At 39.7% G+C, this 19322-nt stretch overlaps 1 protein-coding gene across 1 annotated transcript in view; it reads right to left on the bottom strand.

The window, feature by feature from the left end:
• Positions 1 to 655: 655 nt before the first annotated feature.
• The window catches only part of LOC110520763 (carboxypeptidase Q), a 61827-nt gene continuing 43160 nt past the window's right edge, over positions 656 to 19322 (bottom strand). Inside the window, exon 8 of the mRNA XM_090188575.1 lies at positions 656 to 1148. Coding sequence (XP_090044701.1) covers positions 988 to 1148 — 161 coding nt within the window. The 3' untranslated portion in view covers positions 656 to 987. The remainder of the gene's footprint in view (positions 1149 to 19322) is intronic.

Below are 19322 nucleotides of genomic sequence, written 5' to 3'. Positions count from 1 at the left end.
CTGCAGTCAGCATGCCAATTGCACTCCCTCAAAACTTGAGACATCTGTGACATTGTGTTGTGACACAAAACAGCACATTTTAGAGTGGCCTTTTATTGTCCCCAGCACAAGGTGCACCTGTGTAATTATCATGCAGTTTAATCAGCTTCTTGATATGCCATACCTGTCAGGTGGATGGATTTTCTTGGCAAAGGAGAAATGTTCACGAAAAGGGTTGTAAACAAATTTGTGCACAAATATGAGACGCTTTTTGTGTGTATAGTACAATTCAGGGATCTTTCATTTCAGCTCATGAAACATGGGACCAAGACTTTACATGTTTATATTTTTTGTTCAGTATAGAATAGCCTGGTCTGGTGAGAAGAGGGTATCACCTTGTCATAAAGATATCACCTTGTAAACCAGGTTTATCCTGTCGGTTAGGCCAGGCCAGTCTGGCACCAGACCCCCATCACTTCCTGTGTCTAAACTTCCCAAGCCTGGAATAAACTAAGTGCCTGACCAGCACACAAATGTTGAATTTCAGAATTGGTCAAAATTAGGTTAAGGTTAGGTTAAAGGTCAAGTTTTAGATTTGGTCTAATTGGGCTGTTTGCCAGAAAAGTCCCCCTTAGTCTCTTCCATCTATGAATGAGAGTCAAAATACACGTGCACCTTGGTCTAATTAATGACCAGCTTTATTGGCAGATTAGACATAATGACAGTCAACATGAAACATGCAGTACATATGTGTTCATTATAAAATAAATTGACTGGAAATAATATGCCAAAAATACTTAATTCCATTTTGTACATTGTGTGGTTTATACACACTATTAATTCTTCTTTAGCCACTTAACCAGAGTGGGGTATAATTTCACAGAGGTTACTGCAGGAAGCCCTTCTGGAGGACAAACAACAGTAAAGCATTTTTATGGCACCATATTCTTCTCCCAAAACTATACAGGGGATAGGGTGTCGTTTAGGATGCAGGACAGTCCTAGTGGACTACCTGGGCAGCATCTCCTCCAGGTCAGCCACTACGTAGGCCACCACCGCCCACAGGGCCGAACACAGGTTCATTTCTATGGGGCTCTGAACAGACATGGTGTCTCCGTTGGTGTGGTGGAACCAGAAGTATCTACTGTCTGCAACGTGCAGGCTGGCTCCTGGAGGACAGACACAACAAAACCGGTAAGGAGTCACTTACATCAATGTATTAACTATGGTTGGTTGGTTTGTTTGTGTGTCTCTGAGTCCTTGAACGTACCATTATGACTGATTAAATGTGCAGTGCATACTGTATTCTAACTTCTAAAGAGACAATGAGATGAGATTCTAATCAACTCACATTCTCAAAATGATCACTGTTGACAAAGCTAAACCCAGAGTTAATTACAAACCCATTATGTTATGCTTTCCCATTTCTTTTGCAAGTGAATGTAAGTAGGAGCAGGGGGAACCACAGCAGTATAAGTGCATCTGGTAGCAGTTAGTGTTTAGCTTGGCAATCAGGTTCCTGTACAGTTTCCATTTGGAAACAGCACGATGCAGTGGCCCTTCCTGACACTACCATTCCCAAGGTACTGCTAGGAAGAAATCTAATGTCCTGTTAAATATCTAGCTTTGCGTCTTGTATTCTACCTGACAGAGAGACTGTTAAACATCTAGCTTTCTGTCTTGTATTCTACCTGACAGAGAGAGACTAATGTCCTGTTAAACATCTAGCCTTCTGTCTTGTAATCTACCTGACAGAGAGAGACTAATGTCCTGTTAAACATCTAGCTTTCTGTCTTGTATTCTACCTGACAAAGAGAGACTAATGTCCTGTTAAACATCTAGCCTTCTGTCTTGTATTCAACCTGACAGAGAGACTGTTAAACATCTAGCTTTCTGTCTTGTATTCTACCTGACAGAGAGAGACTGATGTCCTGTTAAACATCTAGCTTTCTGTCTTGTAATCTTCCTGACAGAGAGGGTCTAATGTCCTGTTAAACATCTAGCTTTCTGTCTTGTATTCTACCTGACAGAGACTGTTAAACATCTAGCTTTCTGTCTTGTATTCTACCTGACAGAGACTGTTAAACATCTAGCTTTCTGTCTTGTATTCTACCTGACAGAGAGAGACTAATGTCCTGTTAAACATCTAGCTTTCTGTCTTGTATTCTACCTGACAGAGAGAGACTAATGTCCTGTTAAACATCTAGCCTTCTGTCTTGTAATCTTCCTGACAGAGAGAGACTAATGTCCTGTTAAACATCTAGCTTTCTGTCTTGTATTCTACCTGACAGAGAGACTAATGTCCTGTTAAACATCTAGCTTTCTGTCTGGTATTCTACCTGACAGAGAGAGACTAATGTCCTGTTAAACATCTAGCTTTCTGTCTTGTATTCTACCTGACAGAGAGAGACTAATGTCCTGTTAAACATCTAGCTTTCTGTCTTGTAATCTACCTGACAGAGAGAGACTAATGTCCTGTTAAACATCTAGCCTTCTGTCTTGTATTCTACCTGACAGAGAGAGACTAATGTCCTGTTAAACATCTAGCCTTCTGTCTTGTATTCTACCTGACAGAGAGACTGTTAAACATCTAGCTTTCTGTCTTGTATTCTACCTGACAGAGAGAGACTGATGTCCTGTTAAACATCTAGCTTTCTGTCTTGTATTCTACCTGACAGAGACTGTTAAACATCTAGCCTTCTGTCTTGTAATCTACCTGACAGAGAGACTGTTAAACATCTAGCTTTCTGTCTTGTATTCTACCTGACAGAGACTGTTAAACATCTAGCCTTCTGTCTTGTATTCTACCTGACAGAGACTGTTAAACATCTAGCCTTCTGTCTTGTAATCTACCTGACAGAGAGACTGTTAAACATCTAGCTTTCTGTCTTGTATTCTACCTGACAGAGAGAGACTAATGTCCTGTTAAACATCTAGCTTTCTGTCTTGTATTCTACCTGACAGAGAGAGACTAATGTCCTGTTAAACATCTAGCCTTCTGTCTTGTATTCTACCTGACAGAGAGACTGTTAAACATCTAGCTTTCTGTCTTGTATTCTACCTGACAGAGAGAGACTGATGTCCTGTTAAACATCTAGCTTTCTGTCTTGTAATCTTCCTGACAGAGAGAGTCTAATGTCCTGTTAAACATCTAGCTTTCTGTCTTGTATTCTACCTGACAGAGACTGTTAAACATCTAGCCTTCTGTCTTGTATTCTACCTGACAGAGAGAGACTAATGTCCTGTTAAACATCTAGCTTTCTGTCTTGTATTCTACCTGACAGAGAGAGACTAATGTCCTGTTAAACATCTAGCCTTCTGTCTTGTAATCTTCCTGACAGAGATAGACTAATGTCCTGTTAAACATCTAGCTTTCTGTCTTGTATTCTACCTGACAGAGACTGTTAAACATCTAGCTTTCTGTCTTGTATTCTACCTGACAGAGAGAGACTAATGTCCTGTTAAACATCTAGCTTTCTGTCTTGTAATCTACCTGACAGAGACTGTTAAACATCTAGCTTTCTGTCTTGTAATCTACCTGACAGAGAGACTAATGTCCTGTTAAACATCTAGCTTTCTGTCTTGTATTCTACCTGACAGAGAGAGACTAATGTCCTGTTAAACATCTAGCCTTCTGTCTTGTATTCTACCTGACAGAGACTGTTAAACATCTAGCTTTCTGTCTTGTATTCTACCTGACAGAGAGAGACTGATGTCCTGTTAAACATCTAGCTTTCTGTCTTGTATTCTACCTGACAGAGAGACTGTTAAACATCTAGCTTTCTGTCTTGTATTCTACCTGACAGAGAGAGACTAATGTCCTGTTAAACATCTAGCCTTCTGTCTTGTAATCTACCTGACAGAGAGAGACTAATGTCCTGTTAAACATCTAGCTTTCTGTCTGGTATTCTACCTGAGAGAGAGACTAATGTCCTGTTAAACATCTAGCTTTCTGTCTGGTATTCTACCTGAGAGAGAGACTAATGTCCTGTTAAACATCTAGCTTTCTGTCTGGTATTCTACCTGACAGAGAGAGACTAATGTCCTGTTAAACATCTAGCCTTCTGTCTTGTATTGTACCTGACAGAGAGAGACTAATGTCCTGTTAAACATCTAGCCTTCTGTCTTGTATTCTACCTGACAGAGAGACTGTTAAACATCTAGCTTTCTGTCTTGTATTCTACCTGACAGAGAGAGACTAATGTCCTGTTAAACATCTAGCCTTCTGTCTTGTATTCTACCTGACAGAGAGACTGTTAAACATCTAGCTTTCTGTCTTGTATTCTACCTGACAGAGAGAGACTAATGTCCTGTTAAACATCTAGCTTTCTGTCTTGTATTCTACCTGACAGAGAGACTAATGTCCTGTTAAACATCTAGCTTTCTGTCTTGTATTCTACCTGACAGAGACTGTTAAACATCTAGCTTTCTGTCTTGTATTCTACCTGACAGAGAGAGACTAATGTCCTGTTAAACATCTAGCCTTCTGTCTTGTAATCTACCTGACAGAGAGACTAATGTCCTGTTAAACATCTAGCCTTCTGTCTTGTAATCTACCTGACAGAGAGAGACTAATGTCCTGTTAAACATCTAGCTTTCTGTCTTGTATTCTACCTGACAGAGAGACTAATGTCCTGTTAAACATCTAGCCTTCTGTCTTGTATTCTACCTGACAGAGACTGTTAAACATCTAGCCTTCTGTCTTGTATTCTACCTGACAGAGAGAGACTAATGTCCTGTTAAACATCTAGCCTTCTGTCTTGTATTCTACCTGACAGAGAGACTGTTAAACATCTAGCTTTCTGTCTTGTATTCTACCTGACAGAGAGAGACGGATGTCCTGTTAAACATCTAGCTTTCTGTCTTGTAATCTACCTGACAGAGAGAGACTAATGTCCTGTTAAACATCTAGCTTTCTGTCTTGTATTCTACCTGACAGAGACTGTTAAACATCTAGCCTTCTGTCTTGTAATCTTCCTGACAGAGAGAGACTAATGTCCTGTTAAACATCTAGCTTTCTGTCTTGTATTGTACCTGACAGAGACTGTTAAACATCTAGCTTTCTGTCTTGTATTCTACCTGACAGAGAGAGACTGATGTCCTGTTAAACATCTAGCCTTCTGTCTTGTATTCTACCTGACAGAGACTGTTAAACATCTAGCTTAGGTCTTGTATTCTACCTGACAGAGAGAGACTAATGTCCTGTTAAACATCTAGCCTTCTGTCTTGTAATCTACCTGACAGAGAGAGACTAATGTCCTGTTAAACATCTAGCTTTCTGTCTGGTATTCTACCTGAGAGAGAGACTAATGTCCTGTTAAACATCTAGCTTTCTGTCTGGTATTCTACCTGAGAGAGAGACTAATGTCCTGTTAAACATCTAGCTTTCTGTCTGGTATTCTACCTGACAGAGAGAGACTAATGTCCTGTTAAACATCTAGCCTTCTGTCTTGTATTGTACCTGACAGAGAGAGACTAATGTCCTGTTAAACATCTAGCCTTCTGTCTTGTATTCTACCTGACAGAGAGACTGTTAAACATCTAGCTTTCTGTCTTGTATTCTACCTGACAGAGAGAGACTAATGTCCTGTTAAACATCTAGCCTTCTGTCTTGTATTCTACCTGACAGAGAGACTGTTAAACATCTAGCTTTCTGTCTTGTATTCTACCTGACAGAGAGAGACTAATGTCCTGTTAAACATCTAGCTTTCTGTCTTGTATTCTACCTGACAGAGAGACTAATGTCCTGTTAAACATCTAGCTTTCTGTCTTGTATTCTACCTGACAGAGACTGTTAAACATCTAGCTTTCTGTCTTGTATTCTACCTGACAGAGAGAGACTAATGTCCTGTTAAACATCTAGCCTTCTGTCTTGTAATCTACCTGACAGAGAGACTAATGTCCTGTTAAACATCTAGCCTTCTGTCTTGTAATCTACCTGACAGAGAGAGACTAATGTCCTGTTAAACATCTAGCTTTCTGTCTTGTATTCTACCTGACAGAGAGACTAATGTCCTGTTAAACATCTAGCCTTCTGTCTTGTATTCTACCTGACAGAGACTGTTAAACATCTAGCCTTCTGTCTTGTATTCTACCTGACAGAGAGAGACTAATGTCCTGTTAAACATCTAGCCTTCTGTCTTGTATTCTACCTGACAGAGAGACTGTTAAACATCTAGCTTTCTGTCTTGTATTCTACCTGACAGAGAGAGACGGATGTCCTGTTAAACATCTAGCTTTCTGTCTTGTAATCTACCTGACAGAGAGAGACTAATGTCCTGTTAAACATCTAGCTTTCTGTCTTGTATTCTACCTGACAGAGACTGTTAAACATCTAGCCTTCTGTCTTGTAATCTTCCTGACAGAGAGAGACTAATGTCCTGTTAAACATCTAGCTTTCTGTCTTGTATTGTACCTGACAGAGACTGTTAAACATCTAGCTTTCTGTCTTGTATTCTACCTGACAGAGAGAGACTGATGTCCTGTTAAACATCTAGCCTTCTGTCTTGTATTCTACCTGACAGAGACTGTTAAACATCTAGCTTAGGTCTTGTATTCTACCTGACAGAGAGAGACTAATGTCCTGTTAAACATCTAGCCTTCTGTCTTGTATTCTACCTGACAGAAAGAGACTAATGTCCTGTTAAACATCTAGCCTTCTGTCTTGTAATCTTCCTGACAGAGAGAGACTGATGTCCTGTTAAACATCTAGCTTTCTGTCTTGTATTCTACCTGACAGAGAGAGACTAATGTCCTGTTAAACATCTAGCTTTCTGTCTTGTATTCTACCTGACAGAGAGAGACTAATGTCCTGTTAAACATCTAGCTTTCTGTCTGGTATTCTACCTGACAGAGAGAGACTAATGTCCTGTTAAACATCTAGCTTTCTGTCTTGTATTCTACCTGACAGAGAGAGACTAATGTCTTGTTAAACATCTAGCTTTCTGTCTTGTATTCTACCTGAGAGAGAGACTAATGTCCTGTTAAACATCTAGCCTTCTGTCTTGTATTCTACCTGACAGAGAGAGACTGATGTCCTGTTAAACATCTAGCCTTCTGTCTTGTATTCTACCTGACAGAGACTGTTAAACATCTAGCTTAGGTCTTGTATTCTACCTGACAGAGAGAGACTGATGTCCTGTTAAACATCTAGCCTTCTGTCTTGTATTCTACCTGACAGAAAGAGACTAATGTCCTGTTAAACATCTAGCTTTCTGTCTTGTATTCTACCTGACAGAGAGAGACTAATGTCCTGTTAAACATCTAGCCTTCTGTCTTGTAATCTTCCTGACAGAGAGAGACTGATGTCCTGTTAAACATCTAGCTTTCTGTCTTGTATTCTACCTGACAGAGACTGTTAAACATCTAGCCTTCTGTCTTGTATTCTACCTGACAGAGAGAGACTGATGTCCTGTTAAACATCTAGCCTTCTGTCTTGTATTCTACCTGACAGAAAGAGACTAATGTCCTGTTAAACATCTAGCTTTCTGTCTTGTATTCTACCTGACAGAGAGAGACTAATGTCCTGTTAAACATCTAGCCTTCTGTCTTGTATTCTACCTGACAGAGAGACTGTTAAACATCTAGCTTTCTGTCTTGTATTCTACCTGACAGAGAGAGACTAATGTCCTGTTAAACATCTAGCCTTCTGTCTTGTATTCTACCTGACAGAGAGACTGTTAAACATCTAGCTTTCTGTCTTGTATTCTACCTGACAGAGAGAGACTAATGTCCTGTTAAACATCTAGCTTTCTGTCTTGTATTCTACCTGACAGAGAGAGACTAATGTCCTGTTAAACATCTAGCCTTCTGTCTTGTATTCTACCTGACAGAGAGAGACTGATGTCCTGTTAAACATCTAGCTTTCTGTCTTGTATTCTACCTGACAGAGAGAGACGGATGTCCTGTTAAACATCTAGCTTTCTGTCTTGTAATCTACCTGACAGAGAGAGACTAATGTCCTGTTAAACATCTAGCTTTCTGTCTTGTATTCTACCTGACAGAGACTGTTAAACATCTAGCCTTCTGTCTTGTAATCTTCCTGACAGAGAGAGACTAATGTCCTGTTAAACATCTAGCTTTCTGTCTTGTATTGTACCTGACAGAGACTGTTAAACATCTAGCTTTCTGTCTTGTATTCTACCTGACAGAGAGAGACTGATGTCCTGTTAAACATCTAGCCTTCTGTCTTGTATTCTACCTGACAGAGACTGTTAAACATCTAGCTTAGGTCTTGTATTCTACCTGACAGAGAGAGACTAATGTCCTGTTAAACATCTAGCCTTCTGTCTTGTATTCTACCTGACAGAGAGACTGTTAAACATCTAGCTTTCTGTCTTGTATTCTACCTGACAGAGAGAGACGGATGTCCTGTTAAACATCTAGCTTTCTGTCTTGTAATCTACCTGACAGAGAGAGACTAATGTCCTGTTAAACATCTAGCTTTCTGTCTTGTATTCTACCTGACAGAGACTGTTAAACATCTAGCCTTCTGTCTTGTAATCTTCCTGACAGAGAGAGACTAATGTCCTGTTAAACATCTAGCTTTCTGTCTTGTATTGTACCTGACAGAGACTGTTAAACATCTAGCTTTCTGTCTTGTATTCTACCTGACAGAGAGAGACTGATGTCCTGTTAAACATCTAGCCTTCTGTCTTGTATTCTACCTGACAGAGACTGTTAAACATCTAGCTTAGGTCTTGTATTCTACCTGACAGAGAGAGACTAATGTCCTGTTAAACATCTAGCCTTCTGTCTTGTAATCTACCTGACAGAGAGAGACTAATGTCCTGTTAAACATCTAGCTTTCTGTCTGGTATTCTACCTGAGAGAGAGACTAATGTCCTGTTAAACATCTAGCTTTCTGTCTGGTATTCTACCTGAGAGAGAGACTAATGTCCTGTTAAACATCTAGCTTTCTGTCTGGTATTCTACCTGACAGAGAGAGACTAATGTCCTGTTAAACATCTAGCCTTCTGTCTTGTATTGTACCTGACAGAGAGAGACTAATGTCCTGTTAAACATCTAGCCTTCTGTCTTGTATTCTACCTGACAGAGAGACTGTTAAACATCTAGCTTTCTGTCTTGTATTCTACCTGACAGAGAGAGACTAATGTCCTGTTAAACATCTAGCCTTCTGTCTTGTATTCTACCTGACAGAGAGACTGTTAAACATCTAGCTTTCTGTCTTGTATTCTACCTGACAGAGAGAGACTAATGTCCTGTTAAACATCTAGCTTTCTGTCTTGTATTCTACCTGACAGAGAGACTAATGTCCTGTTAAACATCTAGCTTTCTGTCTTGTATTCTACCTGACAGAGACTGTTAAACATCTAGCTTTCTGTCTTGTATTCTACCTGACAGAGAGAGACTAATGTCCTGTTAAACATCTAGCCTTCTGTCTTGTAATCTACCTGACAGAGAGACTAATGTCCTGTTAAACATCTAGCCTTCTGTCTTGTAATCTACCTGACAGAGAGAGACTAATGTCCTGTTAAACATCTAGCTTTCTGTCTTGTATTCTACCTGACAGAGAGACTAATGTCCTGTTAAACATCTAGCCTTCTGTCTTGTATTCTACCTGACAGAGACTGTTAAACATCTAGCCTTCTGTCTTGTATTCTACCTGACAGAGAGAGACTAATGTCCTGTTAAACATCTAGCCTTCTGTCTTGTATTCTACCTGACAGAGAGACTGTTAAACATCTAGCTTTCTGTCTTGTATTCTACCTGACAGAGAGAGACGGATGTCCTGTTAAACATCTAGCTTTCTGTCTTGTAATCTACCTGACAGAGAGAGACTAATGTCCTGTTAAACATCTAGCTTTCTGTCTTGTATTCTACCTGACAGAGACTGTTAAACATCTAGCCTTCTGTCTTGTAATCTTCCTGACAGAGAGAGACTAATGTCCTGTTAAACATCTAGCTTTCTGTCTTGTATTGTACCTGACAGAGACTGTTAAACATCTAGCTTTCTGTCTTGTATTCTACCTGACAGAGAGAGACTGATGTCCTGTTAAACATCTAGCCTTCTGTCTTGTATTCTACCTGACAGAGACTGTTAAACATCTAGCTTAGGTCTTGTATTCTACCTGACAGAGAGAGACTAATGTCCTGTTAAACATCTAGCCTTCTGTCTTGTATTCTACCTGACAGAAAGAGACTAATGTCCTGTTAAACATCTAGCCTTCTGTCTTGTAATCTTCCTGACAGAGAGAGACTGATGTCCTGTTAAACATCTAGCTTTCTGTCTTGTATTCTACCTGACAGAGAGAGACTAATGTCCTGTTAAACATCTAGCTTTCTGTCTTGTATTCTACCTGACAGAGAGAGACTAATGTCCTGTTAAACATCTAGCTTTCTGTCTGGTATTCTACCTGACAGAGAGAGACTAATGTCCTGTTAAACATCTAGCTTTCTGTCTTGTATTCTACCTGACAGAGAGAGACTAATGTCTTGTTAAACATCTAGCTTTCTGTCTTGTATTCTACCTGAGAGAGAGACTAATGTCCTGTTAAACATCTAGCCTTCTGTCTTGTATTCTACCTGACAGAGAGAGACTGATGTCCTGTTAAACATCTAGCCTTCTGTCTTGTATTCTACCTGACAGAGACTGTTAAACATCTAGCTTAGGTCTTGTATTCTACCTGACAGAGAGAGACTGATGTCCTGTTAAACATCTAGCCTTCTGTCTTGTATTCTACCTGACAGAAAGAGACTAATGTCCTGTTAAACATCTAGCTTTCTGTCTTGTATTCTACCTGACAGAGAGAGACTAATGTCCTGTTAAACATCTAGCCTTCTGTCTTGTAATCTTCCTGACAGAGAGAGACTGATGTCCTGTTAAACATCTAGCTTTCTGTCTTGTATTCTACCTGACAGAGACTGTTAAACATCTAGCCTTCTGTCTTGTATTCTACCTGACAGAGAGAGACTGATGTCCTGTTAAACATCTAGCCTTCTGTCTTGTATTCTACCTGACAGAAAGAGACTAATGTCCTGTTAAACATCTAGCTTTCTGTCTTGTATTCTACCTGACAGAGAGAGACTAATGTCCTGTTAAACATCTAGCCTTCTGTCTTGTATTCTACCTGACAGAGAGACTGTTAAACATCTAGCTTTCTGTCTTGTATTCTACCTGACAGAGAGAGACTAATGTCCTGTTAAACATCTAGCCTTCTGTCTTGTATTCTACCTGACAGAGAGACTGTTAAACATCTAGCTTTCTGTCTTGTATTCTACCTGACAGAGAGAGACTAATGTCCTGTTAAACATCTAGCTTTCTGTCTTGTATTCTACCTGACAGAGAGAGACTAATGTCCTGTTAAACATCTAGCCTTCTGTCTTGTATTCTACCTGACAGAGAGAGACTGATGTCCTGTTAAACATCTAGCTTTCTGTCTTGTATTCTACCTGACAGAGAGAGACGGATGTCCTGTTAAACATCTAGCTTTCTGTCTTGTAATCTACCTGACAGAGAGAGACTAATGTCCTGTTAAACATCTAGCTTTCTGTCTTGTATTCTACCTGACAGAGACTGTTAAACATCTAGCCTTCTGTCTTGTAATCTTCCTGACAGAGAGAGACTAATGTCCTGTTAAACATCTAGCTTTCTGTCTTGTATTGTACCTGACAGAGACTGTTAAACATCTAGCTTTCTGTCTTGTATTCTACCTGACAGAGAGAGACTGATGTCCTGTTAAACATCTAGCCTTCTGTCTTGTATTCTACCTGACAGAGACTGTTAAACATCTAGCTTAGGTCTTGTATTCTACCTGACAGAGAGAGACTAATGTCCTGTTAAACATCTAGCCTTCTGTCTTGTATTCTACCTGACAGAAAGAGACTAATGTCCTGTTAAACATCTAGCTTTCTGTCTTGTAATCTTCCTGACAGAGAGAGACTGATGTCCTGTTAAACATCTAGCTTTCTGTCTTGTATTCTACCTGACAGAGAGAGACTAATGTCCTGTTAAACATCTAGCTTTCTGTCTTGTATTCTACCTGACAGAGACTGTTAAACATCTAGCTTTCTGTCTTGTATTCTACCTGACAGAGAGACTAATGTCCTGTTAAACATCTAGCCTTCTGTCTTGTAATCTACCTGACAGAGAGACTAATGTCCTGTTAAACATCTAGCTTTCTGTCTTGTATTCTACCTGAGAGAGAGACTAATGTCCTGTTAAACATCTAGCCTTCTGTCTTGTATTCTACCTGACAGAGAGAGACTGATGTCCTGTTAAACATCTAGCCTTCTGTCTTGTATTCTACCTGACAGAGACTGTTAAACATCTAGCTTAGGTCTTGTATTCTACCTGACAGAGAGAGACTGATGTCCTGTTAAACATCTAGCCTTCTGTCTTGTATTCTACCTGACAGAAAGAGACTAATGTCCTGTTAAACATCTAGCTTTCTGTCTTGTATTCTACCTGACAGAGAGAGACTAATGTCCTGTTAAACATCTAGCCTTCTGTCTTGTAATCTTCCTGACAGAGAGAGACTGATGTCCTGTTAAACATCTAGCTTTCTGTCTTGTATTCTACCTGACAGAGACTGTTAAACATCTAGCCTTCTGTCTTGTATTCTACCTGACAGAGAGAGACTGATGTCCTGTTAAACATCTAGCCTTCTGTCTTGTATTCTACCTGACAGAAAGAGACTAATGTCCTGTTAAACATCTAGCTTTCTGTCTTGTATTCTACCTGACAGAGAGAGACTAATGTCCTGTTAAACATCTAGCCTTCTGTCTTGTATTCTACCTGACAGAGAGACTGTTAAACATCTAGCTTTCTGTCTTGTATTCTACCTGACAGAGAGAGACTAATGTCCTGTTAAACATCTAGCCTTCTGTCTTGTATTCTACCTGACAGAGAGACTGTTAAACATCTAGCTTTCTGTCTTGTATTCTACCTGACAGAGAGAGACTAATGTCCTGTTAAACATCTAGCTTTCTGTCTTGTATTCTACCTGACAGAGAGAGACTAATGTCCTGTTAAACATCTAGCCTTCTGTCTTGTATTCTACCTGACAGAGAGAGACTGATGTCCTGTTAAACATCTAGCTTTCTGTCTTGTATTCTACCTGACAGAGAGAGACGGATGTCCTGTTAAACATCTAGCTTTCTGTCTTGTAATCTACCTGACAGAGAGAGACTAATGTCCTGTTAAACATCTAGCTTTCTGTCTTGTATTCTACCTGACAGAGACTGTTAAACATCTAGCCTTCTGTCTTGTAATCTTCCTGACAGAGAGAGACTAATGTCCTGTTAAACATCTAGCTTTCTGTCTTGTATTGTACCTGACAGAGACTGTTAAACATCTAGCTTTCTGTCTTGTATTCTACCTGACAGAGAGAGACTGATGTCCTGTTAAACATCTAGCCTTCTGTCTTGTATTCTACCTGACAGAGACTGTTAAACATCTAGCTTAGGTCTTGTATTCTACCTGACAGAGAGAGACTAATGTCCTGTTAAACATCTAGCCTTCTGTCTTGTATTCTACCTGACAGAAAGAGACTAATGTCCTGTTAAACATCTAGCTTTCTGTCTTGTAATCTTCCTGACAGAGAGAGACTGATGTCCTGTTAAACATCTAGCTTTCTGTCTTGTATTCTACCTGACAGAGAGAGACTAATGTCCTGTTAAACATCTAGCTTTCTGTCTTGTATTCTACCTGACAGAGACTGTTAAACATCTAGCTTTCTGTCTTGTATTCTACCTGACAGAGAGACTAATGTCCTGTTAAACATCTAGCCTTCTGTCTTGTAATCTACCTGACAGAGAGACTAATGTCCTGTTAAACATCTAGCTTTCTGTCTTGTATTCTACCTGACAAAGAGAGACTAATGTCCTGTTAAACATCTAGCCTTCTGTCTTGTATTCTACCTGACAGAGAGACTGTTAAACATCTAGCCTTCTGTCTTGTATTATACCTGACAGAGAGAGACTGATGTCCTGTTAAACATCTAGCTTTCTGTCTTGTATTCTACCTGACCGAGAGACTAATGTCCTGTTAAACATCTAGCTTTCTGTCTTGTATTCTACTTGACAGAGAGAGACTAATGTCCTGTTAAACATCTAGCCTTCTGTCTTGTATTCTACCTGACAGAGACTGTTAAACATCTAGCTTTCTGTCTTTTATTCTACCTGACAGAGAGAGACTAATGTCCTGTTAAACATCTAGCCTTCTGTCTTGTATTCTACCTGACAGAGAGACTGTTAAACATCTAGCCTTCTGTCTTGTATTCTACCTGACAGAGAGACTGTTAAACATCTAGCTTTCTGTCTTGTATTCTACCTGACAGAGAGAGACTAATGTCCTGTTAAACATCTAGCCTTCTGTCTTGTATTCTACCTGACAGAGAGACTAATGTCCTGTTAAACATCTAGCTTTCTGTCTTGTATTCTACCTGACAGAGAGAGACTAATGTCCTGTTAAACATCTAGCCTTCTGTCTTGTATTCTACCTGACAGAGACTGTTAAACATCTAGCTTTCTGTCTTGTATTCTACCTGACAGAGAGAGACTAATGTCCTGTTAAACATCTAGCCTTCTGTCTTGTATTCTACCTGACAGAGAGACTGTTAAACATCTAGCCTTCTGTCTTGTATTCTACCTGACAGAGAGAGACTAATGTCCTGTTAAACATCTAGCTTTCTGTCTTGTAATCTACCTGACAGAGAGAGACTAATGTCCTGTTAAACATCTAGCTTTCTGTCTGGTATTCTACCTGACAGAGAGAGACTAATGTCCTGTTAAACATCTAGCCTTCTGTCTGGTATTCTACCTGACAGAGAGAGACTGATGTCCTGTTAAACATCTAGCCTTCTGTCTGGTATTCTACCTGACAGAGAGAGACTGATGTCCTGTTAAACATCTAGCCTTCTGTCTTGTATTCTACCTGACAGAGAGAGACTAATGTCCTGTTAAACATCTAGCTTTCTGTCTGGTATTCTACCTGACAGAGAGAGACTAATGTCCTGTTAAACATCTAGCTTTCTGTCTGGTATTCTACCTGACAGAGAGAGACTAATGTCCTGTTAAACATCTAGCCTTCTGTCTGGTATTCTACCTGACCGAGAGACTAATGTCCTGTTAAACATCTAGCCTTCTGTCTTGTATTCTACCTGACAGAGACTGTTAAACATCTAGCTTTCTGTCTTTTATTCTACCTGACAGAGAGAGACTAATGTCCTGTTAAACATCTAGCCTTCTGTCTTGTATTCTACCTGACAGAGAGACTGTTAAACATCTAGCCTTCTGTCTTGTATTCTACCTGACAGAGAGACTGTTAAACATCTAGCTTTCTGTCTTGTATTCTACCTGACAGAGAGAGACTAATGTCCTGTTAAACATCTAGCCTTCTGTCTTGTATTCTACCTGACAGAGAGACTAATGTCCTGTTAAACATCTAGCTTTCTGTCTTGTATTCTACCTGACAGAGAGAGACTAATGTCCTGTTAAACATCTAGCCTTCTGTCTTGTATTCTACCTGACAGAGAGACTGTTAAACATCTAGCTTTCTGTCTTGTATTCTACCTGACAGAGAGAGACTAATGTCCTGTTAAACATCTAGCCTTCTGTCTTGTATTCTACCTGACAGAGAGACTGTTAAACATCTAGCTTTCTGTCTTGTATTCTACCTGACAGAGAGAGACTAATGTCCTGTTAAACATCTAGCTTTCTGTCTTGTATTCTACCTGACAGAGAGACTAATGTCCTGTTAAACATCTAGCTTTCTGTCTTGTATTCTACCTGACAGAGACTGTTAAACATCTAGCTTTCTGTCTTGTATTCTACCTGACAGAGAGAGACTAATGTCCTGTTAAACATCTAACCTTCTGTCTTGTAATCTACCTGACAGAGAGACTAATGTCCTGTTAAACATCTAGCCTTCTGTCTTGTAATCTACCTGACAGAGAGAGACTAATGTCCTGTTAAACATCTAGCTTTCTGTCTTGTATTCTACCTGACAGAGAGACTAATGTCCTGTTAAACATCTAGCCTTCTGTCTTGTATTCTACCTGACAGAGACTGTTAAACATCTAGCCTTCTGTCTTGTATTCTACCTGAAAGAGAGAGACTAATGTCCTGTTAAACATCTAGCCTTCTGTCTTGTATTCTACCTGACAGAGAGACTGTTAAACATCTAGCTTTCTGTCTTGTATTCTACCTGACAGAGAGAGACGGATGTCCTGTTAAACATCTAGCTTTCTGTCTTGTAATCTACCTGACAGAGAGAGACTAATGTCCTGTTAAACATCTAGCTTTCTGTCTTGTATTCTACCTGACAGAGACTGTTAAACATCTAGCCTTCTGTCTTGTAATCTTCCTGACAGAGAGAGACTAATGTCCTGTTAAACATCTAGCTTTCTGTCTTGTATTGTACCTGACAGAGACTGTTAAACATCTAGCTTTCTGTCTTGTATTCTACCTGACAGAGAGAGACTGATGTCCTGTTAAACATCTAGCCTTCTGTCTTGTATTCTACCTGACAGAGACTGTTAAACATCTAGCTTAGGTCTTGTATTCTACCTGACAGAGAGAGACTAATGTCCTGTTAAACATCTAGCCTTCTGTCTTGTATTCTACCTGACAGAAAGAGACTAATGTCCTGTTAAACATCTAGCCTTCTGTCTTGTAATCTTCCTGACAGAGAGAGACTGATGTCCTGTTAAACATCTAGCTTTCTGTCTTGTATTCTACCTGACAGAGAGAGACTAATGTCCTGTTAAACATCTAGCTTTCTGTCTTGTATTCTACCTGACAGAGAGAGACTAATGTCCTGTTAAACATCTAGCTTTCTGTCTGGTATTCTACCTGACAGAGAGAGACTAATGTCCTGTTAAACATCTAGCTTTCTGTCTTGTATTCTACCTGACAGAGAGAGACTAATGTCTTGTTAAACATCTAGCTTTCTGTCTTGTATTCTACCTGAGAGAGAGACTAATGTCCTGTTAAACATCTAGCCTTCTGTCTTGTATTCTACCTGACAGAGAGAGACTGATGTCCTGTTAAACATCTAGCCTTCTGTCTTGTATTCTACCTGACAGAGACTGTTAAACATCTAGCTTAGGTCTTGTATTCTACCTGACAGAGAGAGACTGATGTCCTGTTAAACATCTAGCCTTCTGTCTTGTATTCTACCTGACCGAGAGACTAATGTCCTGTTAAACATCTAGCTTTCTGTCTTGTATTCTACTTGACAGAGAGAGACTAATGTCCTGTTAAACATCTAGCCTTCTGTCTTGTATTCTACCTGACAGAGACTGTTAAACATCTAGCTTTCTGTCTTTTATTCTACCTGACAGAGAGAGACTAATGTCCTGTTAAACATCTAGCCTTCTGTCTTGTATTCTACCTGACAGAGAGACTGTTAAACATCTAGCCTTCTGTCTTGTATTCTACCTGACAGAGAGACTGTTAAACATCTAGCTTTCTGTCTTGTATTCTACCTGACAGAGAGAGACTAATGTCCTGTTAAACATCTAGCCTTCTGTCTTGTATTCTACCTGACAGAGAGACTAATGTCCTGTTAAACATCTAGCTTTCTGTCTTGTATTCTACCTGACAGAGAGAGACTAATGTCCTGTTAAACATCTAGCCTTCTGTCTTGTATTCTACCTGACAGAGAGACTGTTAAACATCTAGCTTTCTGTCTTGTATTCTACCTGACAGAGAGAGACTAATGTCCTGTTAAACATCTAGCCTTCTGTCTTGTATTCTACCTGACAGAGAGACTGTTAAACATCTAGCTTTCTGTCTTGTATTCTACCTGACAGAGAGAGACTAATGTCCTGTTAAACATCTAGCTTTCTGTCTTGTATTCTACCTGACAGAGAGACTAATGTCCTGTTAAACATCTAGCTTTCTGTCTTGTATTCTACCTGACAGAGACTGTTAAACATCTAGCTTCCTGTCTTGTATTCTACCTGACAGAGAGAGACTAATGTCCTGTTAAACATCTAGCCTTCTGTCTTGTAATCTACCTGACAGAGAGACTAATGTCCTGTTAAACATCTAGCCTTCTGTCTTGTAATCTACCTGACAGAGAGAGACTAATGTCCTGTTAAACATCTAGCTTTCTGTCTTGTATTCTACCTGACAGAGAGACTAATGTCCTGTTAAACATCTAGCCTTCTGTCTTGTATTCTACCTGACAGAGACTGTTAAACATCTAGCCTTCTGTCTTGTATTCTACCTGAAAGAGAGAGACTAATGTCCTGTTAAACATCTAGCCTTCTGTCTTGTATTCTACCTGACAGAGAGACTGTTAAACATCTAGCTTTCTGTCTTGTATTCTACCTGACAGAGAGAGACGGATGTCCTGTTAAACATCTAGCTTTCTGTCTTGTAATCTACCTGACAGAGAGAGACTAATGTCCTGTTAAACATCTAGCTTTCTGTCTTGTATTCTACCTGACAGAGACTGTTAAACATCTAGCCTTCTGTCTTGTAATCTTCCTGACAGAGAGAGACTAATGTCCTGTTAAACATCTAGCTTTCTGTCTTGTATTGTACCTGACAGAGACTGTTAAACATCTAGCTTTCTGTCTTGTATTCTACCTGACAGAGAGAGACTGATGTCCTGTTAAACATCTAGCCTTCTGTCTTGTATTCTACCTGACAGAGACTGTTAAACATCTAGCTTAGGTCTTGTATTCTACCTGACAGAGAGAGACTAATGTCCTGTTAAACATCTAGCCTTCTGTCTTGTATTCTACCTGACAGAAAGAGACTAATGTCCTGTTAAACATCTAGCCTTCTGTCTTGTAATCTTCCTGACAGAGAGAGACTGATGTCCTGTTAAACATCTAGCTTTCTGTCTTGTATTCTACCTGACAGAGAGAGACTAATGTCCTGTTAAACATCTAGCTTTCTGTCTTGTATTCTACCTGACAGAGAGAGACTAATGTCCTGTTAAACATCTAGCTTTCTGTCTGGTATTCTACCTGACAGAGAGAGACTAATGTCCTGTTAAACATCTAGCTTTCTGTCTTGTATTCTACCTGACAGAGAGAGACTAATGTCTTGTTAAACATCTAGCTTTCTGTCTTGTATTCTACCTGAGAGAGAGACTAATGTCCTGTTAAACATCTAGCCTTCTGTCTTGTATTCTACCTGACAGAGAGAGACTGATGTCCTGTTAAACATCTAGCCTTCTGTCTTGTATTCTACCTGACAGAGACTGTTAAACATCTAGCTTAGGTCTTGTATTCTACCTGACAGAGAGAGACTGATGTCCTGTTAAACATCTAGCCTTCTGTCTTGTATTCTACCTGACCGAGAGACTAATGTCCTGTTAAACATCTAGCTTTCTGTCTTGTATTCTACTTGACAGAGAGAGA

Source organism: Oncorhynchus mykiss, chromosome 2, assembly GCF_057628025.1.
Source record: "Oncorhynchus mykiss isolate SJ-2025 chromosome 2, ASM5762802v1, whole genome shotgun sequence".
In the NCBI taxonomy this organism is placed as follows: domain Eukaryota; kingdom Metazoa; phylum Chordata; class Actinopteri; order Salmoniformes; family Salmonidae; genus Oncorhynchus; species Oncorhynchus mykiss.
This window is presented reverse-complemented; position numbering and strand designations above follow the sequence as displayed.